The sequence below is a fragment of the Hesperophylax consimilis genome, chromosome 8, assembly GCF_061612785.1.
Source record: "Hesperophylax consimilis isolate HC1 chromosome 8, BYU_Hcon_1.0, whole genome shotgun sequence".
Lineage (NCBI taxonomy): Eukaryota > Metazoa > Arthropoda > Insecta > Trichoptera > Limnephilidae > Hesperophylax > Hesperophylax consimilis.
The window spans coordinates 1,743,142-1,756,242 of NC_142843.1; the positions used below are offsets into that span (position 1 = coordinate 1,743,142).

Consider the following 13,101-nt stretch of genomic DNA (forward strand, 5'->3'; position numbering starts at 1 on the left):
GCAATCGCTCACACATTCGCCGACATTTACCCATTTCCCTGAAATTCGATGACATTACAGCAGTATATGTTATTAATAAAACGTGATTTTTCTAGTTTCGTAGTGGTGGTACATTTTAGCTTAAGAACGGAGATAAATGAGTATTGCTTATTTATTAAGAATATATTCAAATTATTCGTAATCCTGTTAAAACGGGATTGCATGCCCTTAACGAATGAATGGATAGGTTTCCTGATAAACATATAGTAAAACACCAATCTGTTATCACGGTGTCGGAACAAGTGTTCATAAAAATCCTAATAATTTCGAACTTTGTCATTATATATTATCAAGACAAACGCAGTTGCATGAGAAATTTAATAAAAGTTTAACAGGAAACGTTTTTAACCGGATTACCATTAATTTTTCGGGTCAGTGGCTGAGTTGGCATCGCGTTTGGGTTCCACCCAGGCGTCGTACGTTCAATTCCTCGGCTGGCTAAGTCCTCCACCACAACACAAGCAATATTTTCCGCTTACTGTGGTGGTAGTAAAATATTGTCAGATTATTCGCAACCCGAGAATGATTGTCTTTGTTTAAAAAAAAAATTGTAAAAGATTCTTAATAAATTACAAATACTCATATTTCTTCGTGTGACAGTCAACTGGTTTCCAACATATATGTTGACTTTTCAGAAAAATGATAAATATAGTTATTATTATTTATATATAAGGGAGTAGATTTAGTAGAAGAGATATAATGCTATAAGAGATATGTTTGGTTATAATTTACCGATCGCCCTAATTCATAATCCACTTACCAACAAAATACACGGATACGTGTTTTAGGGCACTGCATGCATTCGGGTGGAATAAACTGAAGTACCAATGGGTGTAATTTCTATGATCATAGTGAAAATTCAGAATAAATAGCGACAAAGCCAATAATAATATTAGCTGTATACTTTACTGCCGCCTGCCGCTGGCGTGTGCATAATCTGTGACAGTTAGTGACCGGGGAGGACAGTCTTGATATCAGTCACTAGTCACCAGTCACTAGTCAGTAGTCAGTAGCACTGCGCTGAGAGTCACCTACCTCCTCTAGCGGAGAAGGGGCTACACGCACTCCAGGCTGGATGCCTCATGGTACCGCAGTCCCAGTTCAGCACTCGCGCCGTGACACACCACTGGTTTGGCCCCTGGCGCTTCGTACTACCGACTGTAAGAAAATGTTCACAGCTGCATGCAAATCGCGTTCCGAATCGTTTGATTTATACCGCAGTAAATAGCAAAATGACGGAGACACTTTTTCCCATCGTCATCTTCGTCACCATGCACGCCAAAAGTAGTTACTCATTTCAAAATGTCCGAAGTATTTTCCCGAGTAGCGCGAGCTTTAGGGCTTCTTTCCAAGATGTTGCGGGAAGTTCCTTCAGCAGAACACTTGAAAATGCGAAAACTGTTCAACGTCGTCCCAACGATAATATAAATGAATTTACCTCATTAGCTTCACATCTTTATTACGATCCAGTGTCTAGAAAATTTGCGTTATTAAAAAATGAAATGAAACCCAACGAACCGATCGCGAGTGCACAAGCTCAAGGCAGACGTTCAAGATCTAGCGGCATTTGGGACTCTGTTGTAAATTTTTTGACTGATAGTTTCTTCGACAAGCTCCCGAAGGATGTATCGAGGAATCCACCAAAACGCAAGAAAAAGAAGATCGAAAGTTTTGAGTCCGAGGAATATTTTGATCCTCTGGATACGTTTTTAGACGGACTCGACAACGTTTTCGGGAGTTCCAAAAAGAAGAAAAGACATTCCAACCACCAAATTACACAGACCCAGACGGATAGCCCAAACAGGTGGAATATACCACCTCACCCAAGTGCCTACGTTCCTGAGACCTCGTTCCACCACCAGGATGAGGTAACGCCAGTTGACAGTTCTACATCATACGCGTCACTTCCTGATATCGTTGAACCCACTGAAACAAGTGGACCTGAAAGTATTACAACTACGAGTGAACCGGACATTCCTACAAATACTGAAAGTTCCATTAAAACAGCCGTTACGACTGCAATAATCAAAAAGAAAATTATACTCAACCGTCCAACGAAATCACCAACAGTCCATCATCAAAATATAGTTAGAAGAACTACCCGTCAGCCTATAAGGCGTCAACAACCTTCAACGCGCCGCCCGACAAAGAAACCAACATGGGTTCCTCAAACTGTGATATACGGAAAAGAGTGCAGTGACGGGAAGCCTTCTCCTAATTGGATTTCCCAGATGTGGGACACCAGGCCACCAACGGAGAAACCTAAAACTACCACAGAAGCACCAGACGGTAAGTCCTTATTTTTGGGATAGCATACGTGTTGCGCCAACGTAAACATACTTTGAGATACTTGTTCAACTGTTTTTTCTTCATAATATTACAAAGTTCTTCAAAATAAACATAAACCGATATGATTTTATATTTTCAAAGACAAAAGTATTACCGTGATTATTTTTGTTATGCCGTTTTGCGCTTCGGCCAGCGTTACAGTGGGTGAACATTATATCTTAGGGCCCGTACTTCAGTATAATAATTATTTAAAATTAATGTGATTTTGGACGTTTAGTTTTAGTATAGCTATCAAGTACCAGATACCAAAAAAGATCAAGTTTAGTCCCGTCGTGTAAATACATTTTTTTAAATACTTTGATCGCGTGTGTTTCGGTTTCATTTCACCTTAGCGCAAAACAAATAGTTTTTATTTTTCACAAAAAACTCTCGAACAGCAATCCATGGTTATCTAAGAGAAAAATTCCACAAATATCAATTATTTTCACTTCGTAAGATCATTTACTTCACCCATTGACTTAGCTTCGAAATATTTATTTTTTTGCAAACCGTAAAATTTGATAAAACCCAACGCGGAATCACACTCTCCTTGCTCTGGTGGTGATATTGCATCTGTTTCTAATTACGCAAAATAAATCTGCTATTTTGTGAAACTCACGCATGAAAATATTTAAATATTTTCCGATTAGAGTCTAAAGAAACTTATTCCTAAAAAGCTTATAGGTACATAAATACAAAAAATTATACAATTTAAGTTAAGTCAAAAAACTTTCTAATGCTAAAGTTGCTTAGAGACAGAGTTTTATTCGGTCTCAAAACTAATTTACTAATTAGGTAAGGGAGAGAAGAAGAGTAATATAGGATAAGGACAGGAGATGCTTCCGATACATTCTATACAAATTATTGTATTAATTTACAATCGTATGCGTTACTTCTATTAGATATTTCTGAAGGTTATTGCTAAGTATATTGTTTACATTAATTCCACACCGCACAGGAGACCTGGAAGAAAATAACTTCCCTCAGAGCCTGTCATCTTTAGGGATGCCGTGTGGAAGAGGTACCGTTTTTGAGGAGATGAAGGAGTGAACATGGGTCTTAAAGAGACCCATGTTGTAGGAGAGAGGATACACAGGGGCCGGAAAATCGTTCCACAGCCGAGCTGTTGAACTCAAGAACGAGTTTTAGAAACGACCCGTTCTCATATTACAAATGTCAACCGTGTACATATGTTGGGCGCGTGGTTGGCGTGGTTCCCGACTATGCGCCGATGACGAAGGTATCAATGATGCTAGTTCCTCGGAGCATCTTTCATTATAATCCCGGTAGAACAAGGACAGCGTACCTACCTGACGCCTGTGCTTTAAAGATTGCAATCCGTTTGTCAAGATAGGGAAATCTATCGAACTGACCGCCCGTTTCTGCATAGATTCAAGGGTTTTTTCGTGTGTTTTGGGGCTCTAGAACAGAGGTGGCTGCCAAATTCAGGGGGCGCACTTGCGATTTGTAAAGGGTCAGCTAACTTGACTCTAGCTTCGATGGAGATTACAGGAATGTCGACATTGTGAAATGTTGTGTTATATTGCGCACATTTTATTCATTAATTTCATTCATTTGACATATATATCCAGCTAACAATAAAAACACCCTAATATAATATAACTTCCTTCTTCTTTTGGCGTTAGTAAGATTAGATTGTTAATATTAATTTTAGTTGTAAGTTGCTAAATATGTAAATACTCGTATATATGTCATTAAGATAGTAGTTATAGGCCTTAGTCGTAAGTCACTAGATATAAGTTTTAGAGATAAGTCAGTAGTTCTAGTATTAATTATTTACGAAATACATTTGTACAGCGCCCTTGAGGTGATTTCTCACGAAAACGGCGCTATATAAATTAGCCAAATATTATTATTATTATTATATACGGGGAATTGAGGATTTAATGTTGGTTCTACATGTGGGCATATGAAATAAGTTTGTTTGTCATGTTAATCTTGACGTTTTTTGAATTTCTATTAAATTACCATAAAAATAATACCGTTTGAATTATAGATAGGTACTTTCAATCAAGTATTCAAATTTAGATCACCCTTTCACAAATCCAATTTATTATATTGGCCAATAATAATTATTATGTGTTGATAGATGCAAAGTTATTACCCGTTTTTAATGGCTTCGGAAGTACCATCTACTGTAAACCTACCTTCGGTGACGAGGTAAACCTACCTATACTAATTACCTACCTCTACTCCAGGGGCGGACAAGTGATGCCTATTTTTTAAACCGCAAGTTTCAAAAAATTAGCCATCCGCCTTCTTACGGTGGTCGAACTATAGTATTGTTACCTTGTGGTGAACGATTGAAAAAACATCACACCTAAATATTCAAAAAAGGGACCACTAAAATGCTAAAAAAAACTTAATAAAATCACTACGACGCATTCCTCTACCGAGATAATACAGGGTTTTCCAATAAGAGGTGTTATTTTGATATTCAATCGTAAAAGATCAATGGTTTCGTTGCTTCTGTGGCACGTAGCACCGTTTTGTTGAAAGTATCATCTCTCAATAGCGCAATCCATTCACCGTAACTGTTGCTCCAGCCTCATTTTCGAAAAAGTAAGGTCCAATGACTCCGCCGGACCATAAACCGCACCAAACAGTCACACGTTGAGGATAGAGAGGCTTTTCAACAATAACTCTTGATGCGAAAATTTTGCTTGTTGACGAAGCCACCGAGGTGGAAATGGGCCTCATCACTCAAGATGATTTGCATTTGATTCACTCAAGTGAATTTTAATAATTTCAATGCGATGTTGAAGCATGTATTGTTCCATTTTTGTTAATGGCGTAGTTTCTACGTGTCAAATGTCAAAAAATGACAGCTTCACAAGTAACATCTACCGAAATAGCGGGCTATTCAAAATAACACCTCTTATTGGAAAACCCTGTATTATCGAGAGATTTCAGAGGTTCATAAATAGCTTTATTAATGCAAATACGCTAAAAACGATAAATAATTATTAAACAAACCAGTTTATGTTGTTGGTGCATGGATAATTTGGCTAATGTGAAATATTCCTAGGTAATGCGTAACATTATTCAAATTCAATGTTAGTTTAATTCAAAATTGCAACTAGTTTCAAAATCAGACGAGCGATAAAATGGTTATTCAAAATGAATATTTCTACTGTTCTATAAACGCGCGTGGTTTCACTGAACTAGGTCCAGTGGACATACTTTAGCGGCCCGTTCATATGCATATTCTTTGAATGGGTATCCTTTTCAAAATCGTTACTTTTTTGTTCAATTGGTACGAAAATAGCGTATCTTGTATTTTTTTAATGTCATTGGATAGTTTACTAAAATTCGATTACATATTTCATTATTTTGAAAGACAATGATTGATAAGCAAATATATTATTTTTATGTAATTACTTTCAGCTTCACAAATTCTACAATTATGATATATTGTGATTTTTCACGGGTCTAGTGATAATGATTATGTGACTATTAACTATTTTAAATTTTACGCAACTGATAATCAACCATTAATGTAAGACAACATGGATGTTTAACATTGGTGCCAAATTTAAATCTTGGACCTGTAAATAGCCAGTACACCCCTGTGTACTAATTCACCCCGTTTCTGAAAGCAATTACTTTTCAAGTGATGCATTATTATCTGTATTCTGATAAATCAGGTCAATTTTAATGGCTACGCACATTGCACATGCACACACTTGCAGTGAAATAGTTTCGATTTTAACGCTATCTCGGTTTCATCTCCATGTTATAAGTGCATTACTATCTATGCACTAATAACAAGTCATATCTATTGAGTACACTTCATTTCACTGCGTAAATACGTCAATTAGTAAGATAGTAAGCAAGCATCTACAAATCTGAGATAATTTACGCCTCTCTAGAACTCAATTATAAAAATACCTAGGCAGTGAAATCGGTTAGCATCAGTCACTTTTATTTTTACGTAACACCACACAGTAATTCACCCCGATTGGGGGTGTTTTGCGACCGGTAAGGAAATGAGGGCGAAACAATGCTAAATACCTAATGCAAAATCAGACATTTTTGGTAAAAATCTGATCGCTTAGAAATATTGTAATATGTAGATTCTTTAATCAAATACGAGTAGAACACGTATTGGCATTTTATATAATCGCTTTTTTGAAAAGCCTTTATTAAATAAAAATAATAATAAATTAATTTTCTTGAAAAAATTGAGTTTCAGGTCTGTAAAAAATTTTTTGAAGTGCAAAATCTCCTACTTCCGAACCTTTTTTCGGACATGGTTTAATTATATTTAGGGAAAATTAATTTATTTAAAAATATGATTGAAAAACATTTAAATACTTGGGCCTGAACTTCACAATGCATTAAATATGAAATATGGGCGAACTGCTAAGCAACGTGAAGTAATGCAAAATCATTAGTTTTTGGTTTTAAAAATTTTATCGCTAAGCAATATTAAAGATGCTTTAATTAAAAACCTACTATTAATGAAATACCTAATAGCCTTTGCCATAGTTAAGTATCAGTCCTATAAAAAAAATATTTGTAGTGCAAAATCTCTTACTTACGAACCCTCTAAGAAAATTTCTATTAAAGCAAAGGCTAAGATGTATTCTACTTGCAGTATAATATTTCTAAACCAAAAACATATGATTTTGCATTAGTTGCATCGCCTTAATTACTGACAGTGCTACAAATTTTGAATTTAGTAAAATAATCTATATTTTTGATTTCCAGGCTGGTTTGACTTCTTCTCTGATGACGATGATCCCGAGCCCGAGGATCAGCCGGAGACGCCTTCGGTGAGTTGGTTTGGCAGCTTCTTCGGATCTGACGCCCCCGCCACCAGCACCGTCCCGCCCCAGATGGTTTTCAGTGCGCCCCCCACCCTGCCCCCTTCTCCCCCCACTACCACAGTGCCACCCGCCCCTCAGACGGGCTGGTTCGATGCCATTGTCAATGCTGAAGAGGACGACGGAGCTTATGGCCAAAATTCAAGTGGTAAGAAGTCATTACCTATACTTATCTAAAATCATATTCTCCCTATTGTGGAGAGGGTGGGTGGCGCAGTAGATAGACAGGAACTGGTGTCCAGAGCTGTAGTGTCAACTCAGAAGACGCATACTGTTCTTGGGAGTGAAAAGCACCAATATTTGTAGGAAATGGGAAGAAGTTGAACTAACACCGATCCATTTATATCATCCATGTCACATCTTTTTTACATTAACTCCATATAGGAGGCCCTGTGTAAAATATTTTTTCTCACGGCCTATGTCAATTTTTGAAATGCTGTGTGAATGATCTTTTTGTGGAAAGGAAGGAGTGAACATGGGTCTTGAAGATACCAATGTTTTAGGCCAGAATAAACACATAAGCTGGCAAATATTTTAACAGCCGAGCCTAAGAGTTCCGTTTTGCGTGCTTCCTGACTATGCACTGGTGCTGAAGGGATCAATGATGCTAGTTCCTCGAAGCATATTCCAATATTAAATACCGGTAGAACAAGGACAACATTCCCACCTGACGTGCTATAAAAATTGCAATCCGCTTACTAAGATAGGGGAATCCATCAAACGGCCCAGATGGGAAGAGGAATCCGATACTTGGAAAATCATGTTGTTAACCAGGAGACATCACGAAATATTCAATAACAACTTAGGCGGGTAAAGAGTATACCCCTTTTCGCAAAATTTATTCTACAGCCACTGTCTAAACAAATCATTTATTAAAACGTAGTTATTTGTTCAACATTAAAGAGACAGTCGTGAATTATGGAGTCTCAAAAGGTTGCCCATTCGCTTTTCACGTTTTACACTGCACTCAGTAAACTAACTGTACACACACGCAAATATGTATGATGTAGTCAGTGAGACTGAAGCGAAACAAATAAAACAAAATGCATCAATTATGTGTGCATATTCTGTTATCTTGGCTTATTTGCATTCATCTACACGATTGCTTGGTTTTCCAACACAAGATCTGAGTAAACAAGCAATTTTATACTGGATGGCTAAATGCATTTCATTAATTTCAATTTCATAAAATACTTTTCCTCTCTTTACAGAATCACCTGGAAAGAAGCGTCGTCGAAGAAGCTACAAAGGTTTCCAGTTGCTGAGAATATTTTCAGATACAGCATGGAAAGTCGAGGATCTGAAGGACATGCAAGAAGACACGCAGGGCTCCGGGCTCATGTGGTGGTCCAGCCCCTCCATGAACATGTCGGCAGATCTTCTGGTGCCCCCGGGATTACTAAGTGATATCAAAGATCATTTAAACTCTGAGGGCATGGAATACGATGTAGTCGTTTGGGACCTTCAGGTAATGTTTTACCTTATTGAAGAGGAACCTTTTGATTAAGAACTGTGTGAAGCTGCGCAGATATGAATATGACATTAACTGGTACCTGTCGCAGATCAAGCTTTAGTATTCTATCCCTTAAATACAAGTCTCATGTTGTCTGTCTTTCCAGTTGCCCCAATGGATTCCCTATAGTGTTACATTGGGGTCATTTTATTTAGAGCAGTACAAATTTTTATTTTTATTTAGCGGTATTTTATTAAACGGTACCTGCTCAATATTTTCATACGGCTCAAAGAGTCGACTCAATTGAACGACACCCCCATTGGCGTATGAGCAATGAAAATATTGTGCTCCCCCGATACAACTCGCTCACTACGGCTCTCCCAATATGGCTGCCAGCGTAGGAATGATCGTACGACTCTCGGTACCGGAATGCCGCCTCGTACCACAAGAAAAATAAAACTAGGTAGTTAGTTGGTGTAGGTACATATGTCCAAGTCCAGATGTCGGACTGTCAGACGACGTTAACGTTTCTGAATATGTAATAACAATTAATACTTGGATAATTTTAATGGCGCTATTTTTCTAAAATATCTCCTGATAAAAAAGAGTAACCGTGCAATTGAGCTGTGGTACGGCTTACCGGGAGTCATACGAATAGGGCTCATCAAAAAGAGCTAGCTCAATTGTGCAGCTCGCTCATGAACGACTCATGGCTACTTCCAATAACTACTCTTTTGGTCTTCAAGCTGTCGAAGAAGCCTATTTAGTTGCCTTATTTATTGTGGTAGGTTATCTTTATATCTCTCTGCGTGCCTGGGTTCTGTTCTGTTCCAGCTTTATAAACCTTGTTATTGACAAACAATTCCTTAAAAGTCAAAGTTCGTTTGTTGTTTTTGTTTTGTACTAACCCTTTATCAATGTTTGAAACACTCATTTTCACAATACATAATTCCATAGTAATAATGTGCATAATATAATTATTATTTTTTGTGTTTTCAGAAAGCGATCAAGTATGAAAATCCTAAGCTTACAAAGACTCAACGCTTGGAGTTGGAGAAGGTCAGAGGCCATCCGATGACATGGCGAAGGTACCACAGATATGCCGATATACTTCGCTACATGGAATATTTGTCCCTTAAATATCCTAAAATTGTGGACCTTGTGCCTTTAGGAAGGTCATCTGAAGGGCTCCCTATAGTCGCTGCAAAGGTAAACATCCTAAATACCCAATTATTATAAAAATAAAACGATCATTTATCAATATTGTATGTAGTAAGGTATTAAAAACTAACCTAACCTTTAAAATTAATGTTGCCCTATTTAGTTATCTTTACCGAGGAACAGGTCACGTGACAGTGGAGATAGGAAGAAGTGGAAATTAAAATCCAGAATGAAACCAGCCATCTGGATTGATGGAGGGATGCACGCGAGGGAATGGATATCACCGGCCGTGGCCACGTGGTTCCTCCACACACTCGTGGAAGGCGAGGAAGGCAATGGTAGAATTCATATCCACATACAATATTATATTGAACATTATACATATTCTTTGGAAAAAATAAACCAAAAAAATGTTATTAACGCTTAGGGTGCCAAGGCATCCACCGTGGATTACCTAGTAGCTCACCGCACTTGATTTTATGGTATTTTGAACCTTAAATAATGCTCCTGACATACTATTTTTTTTTATTCGCTTGACAAGAAAATAATTTATCTTAAAAGTATTGTAGCTTGTCTTTTTTTTATTGTTTTCAAGTTTATTTTGTAGAACTCCAATTTAATTTTTATTTTTTATATACATATTCAATAATATTGTTATTGGGTAAACCCAATAACAATAGCAATAACAATAACCGGACAGTTTGACTCACGCGTAATAATAATTACACAGCAGAACTTGTTTAAAAATAAACTGTTTTTATAAACCCAATAACAATATTATTGAATATATAAAAAAAATATATATAAAAAAAAATATAAAAAATTATAGCTTGTCATTTCGTTATTTGCAAATATGTTTATTTTATGTCAAATATCATAATTTTTCATTTACAAAGTCATAGTAGTACCACATTTGTTTACAGGAAAGCCTCATATAACTTATTTCTATTGTAAAGAACCCTTATTTTGCTGGAAAATTAGAGAGAGAAAAAAAATAATTTCTCTGAATTTAATTAGTAAGTAGCTATCATGGGAAACCTCACAATGTAGATTTTTTTTATAAATATGTAAACACGTCTGGTAATACGTTACAATATTGACAAAAACATCATTTTGCAAAAAACAAGTACGTAATGGAGAAAATAGTGTCAGTCGGTGTACGGAGAGCGATTAGAGTTGTACCCGGCATCCTAAGGGTCAAACCAATATAATAAAACATCTTCTGTGTGTGGTCCTACCATAATCCCATTCAATAATTTTGTTTTCTAATTTAGGAGCAGATTTGGATATGCTTAGATTGGCAGACTGGTACATTCTCCCAGTAGGAAATCCTGATGGATATGAACATTCTCATACAAATGATCGCCTATGGAGAAAAACTCGCTCAAAATATTCAGACAACGAGGACAATTATTTCAACAGTTGGTACGATAATCATATTAATACCACAGAATAATATTTAGTAAATTATGTAGGAACTTTGATTTGGTTCCTACCTGCAACCACATTTTAAATTTAAAATGTTAAAAAGTGTTCCATAAACAAATATGAAAAGATGTCGTGTGGAAAATTGGTGGGAAATATTTGAAGACATATTAATTTATGTATAATTTGAAGACAATATAATAAACAAATGTACTTATTATACTTTGTAGGTTTCCTTGGAATTGGGGCAACACCGACTGTATTGGTGTAGATCCCAACAGAAATTGGGACTACCACTGGGGAGAAAAGGGATCATCGAATGATCCTTGCAATGATTATTACGCAGGACCGAGGCCATTTTCAGAGCCAGAGACTATGGCGGTGTCTAACTTCCTAATGGAGAATAGAGATCAATTTAAGGTATGTTATATTCACATATTGGATAAAATTGAATTATATAAATTATGTTGTTCAGTTCCCAAGCATCATACCTATTTATTAAGTTTCATACCTGAAGTGCAGTGAATGAACCCATGACAACTGTGGGTATCTTTTGTCAACTTAATTATAAAAATTAAATAACATATTCAAGAAAGCCACCTAATTTCCTTTTTCAATGTTGAAATATTTTCCGAAACACTTAAATAAGCACCCTTGACTGTGTGTTATAATTTTTCTATGAAGTTTTTTCAGTTTGGGGAGGCTGTCTAACAAAAAGTCTAGAACCCCCCTTGCTTTCAACCATCGTCTAAGCACATACTTTAATAGCGCTCTAACAAGATGAATGTTTGTTTGCAATTATATATTTATATTATTTTTAGGCCTACTTGACTCTACATTCTTATGCACAAATGTGGGTGATGCCGACTACGCATTCCAGGAATCAATTTTCTGACAAAAACGACCTTATGGAGATGGGCAAGCTCGCTCTCAATGCACTTACTGCCGTGTCCGGAACTAAGTACCAGATTGGCTCCATGACCGACCTGCTCCAGCCAATGACCGGCACGGCTCATGACTGGGCCAAAGCAAGAGCCGGAATCAAATATTCCTACGGAGTTAAGATGAGAGATTCGTTTGGCCCTTATGGGTTCCTACTTCCGGGAGCCCAGATAATACCCACTGCAAAAGAGACTTGGGAAGCAGTTAAGGTGATAGCTGATAATCTGTGAACAAAACTTTATCATTTTCACTAATTATTAAATTGAAGATATTCATTACAATTCAAGACAATATATGTAATTGAATGAACAAATTAGATTAAATTTATGTCCTATGTTATGGTGCTGGTTAATGAACAAGATAAATTGTCTGTTACATATTGACAAAATGGTTCTTGGTTCTTCAATAGCCTTCGAGGGCAAGGTGTCGTGTCCCATCAAAATTGACGTAATGGGACAAATTCACAACACAAAACACAATCTCCTGTAATAACTCAGCCAGACTTGAAAAAAAAAATAGAAATATAGTAAAAAAAAGACAGTTTTGGTAGCGGATAAGTGGCGAACAGAGACGCACATAATGTAACTGAGTGAGAAGGAAATAGATTTGGCTTGGAAATATTGTCTGTAGCCGAGCGAAATCACCATTAAGACAGGATAATACACGAAAATCTGGACCGATAATGTGGAAAACTTGGCAGAAACACCGCCGGCAAAAAATTGTCGTAAATAGTTGCTCTTTTACCGGTACCTTTATGTTTTTGTCAGGGTATAAATGTACATATTATACATGTTGAATTATATTTACAAATATAGGGTGACTTATTTCCCTATTGGGTGCCTTATTTTGGAGTGTTGAATTTAATGAACAAATTGAGGGAAACTTATGTTCAGCAGAAAACTT

The 13,101-nt window shown here is 36.7% G+C and overlaps 1 protein-coding gene across 1 annotated transcript; it reads left to right on the forward strand.

The window, feature by feature from the left end:
* The first annotated feature begins 1,271 nt into the window (after positions 1-1,271).
* LOC149421389 (carboxypeptidase A2-like) lies at positions 1,272-12,428 on the forward strand. Its single transcript, XM_089634701.1, has 10 exons — positions 1,272-1,323; positions 1,510-1,907; positions 2,271-2,328; positions 7,102-7,362; positions 8,429-8,685; positions 9,670-9,879; positions 9,995-10,169; positions 11,106-11,256; positions 11,487-11,676; positions 12,078-12,428. Exons 1-10 carry the CDS (start codon positions 1,272-1,274, stop codon positions 12,426-12,428), a joined length of 2,103 nt encoding a protein of 700 aa, XP_089490827.1.
* Positions 12,429-13,101: the final 673 nt, after the last annotated feature.

Coding starts and splice junctions, on each gene's coding strand:
- LOC149421389 (XM_089634701.1), top strand. CDS start 1,272: ATGACGGAGACACTTTTTCCCATCGTCATCTTCGTCACCATGCACGCC. Junction 9,880..9,994: donor TCCCTATAGTCGCTGCAAAG/GTAAACATCCTA, acceptor TGCCCTATTTAG/TTATCTTTACCGAGGAACAG. Junction 11,677..12,077: donor AGAATAGAGATCAATTTAAG/GTATGTTATATT, acceptor TATTATTTTTAG/GCCTACTTGACTCTACATTC.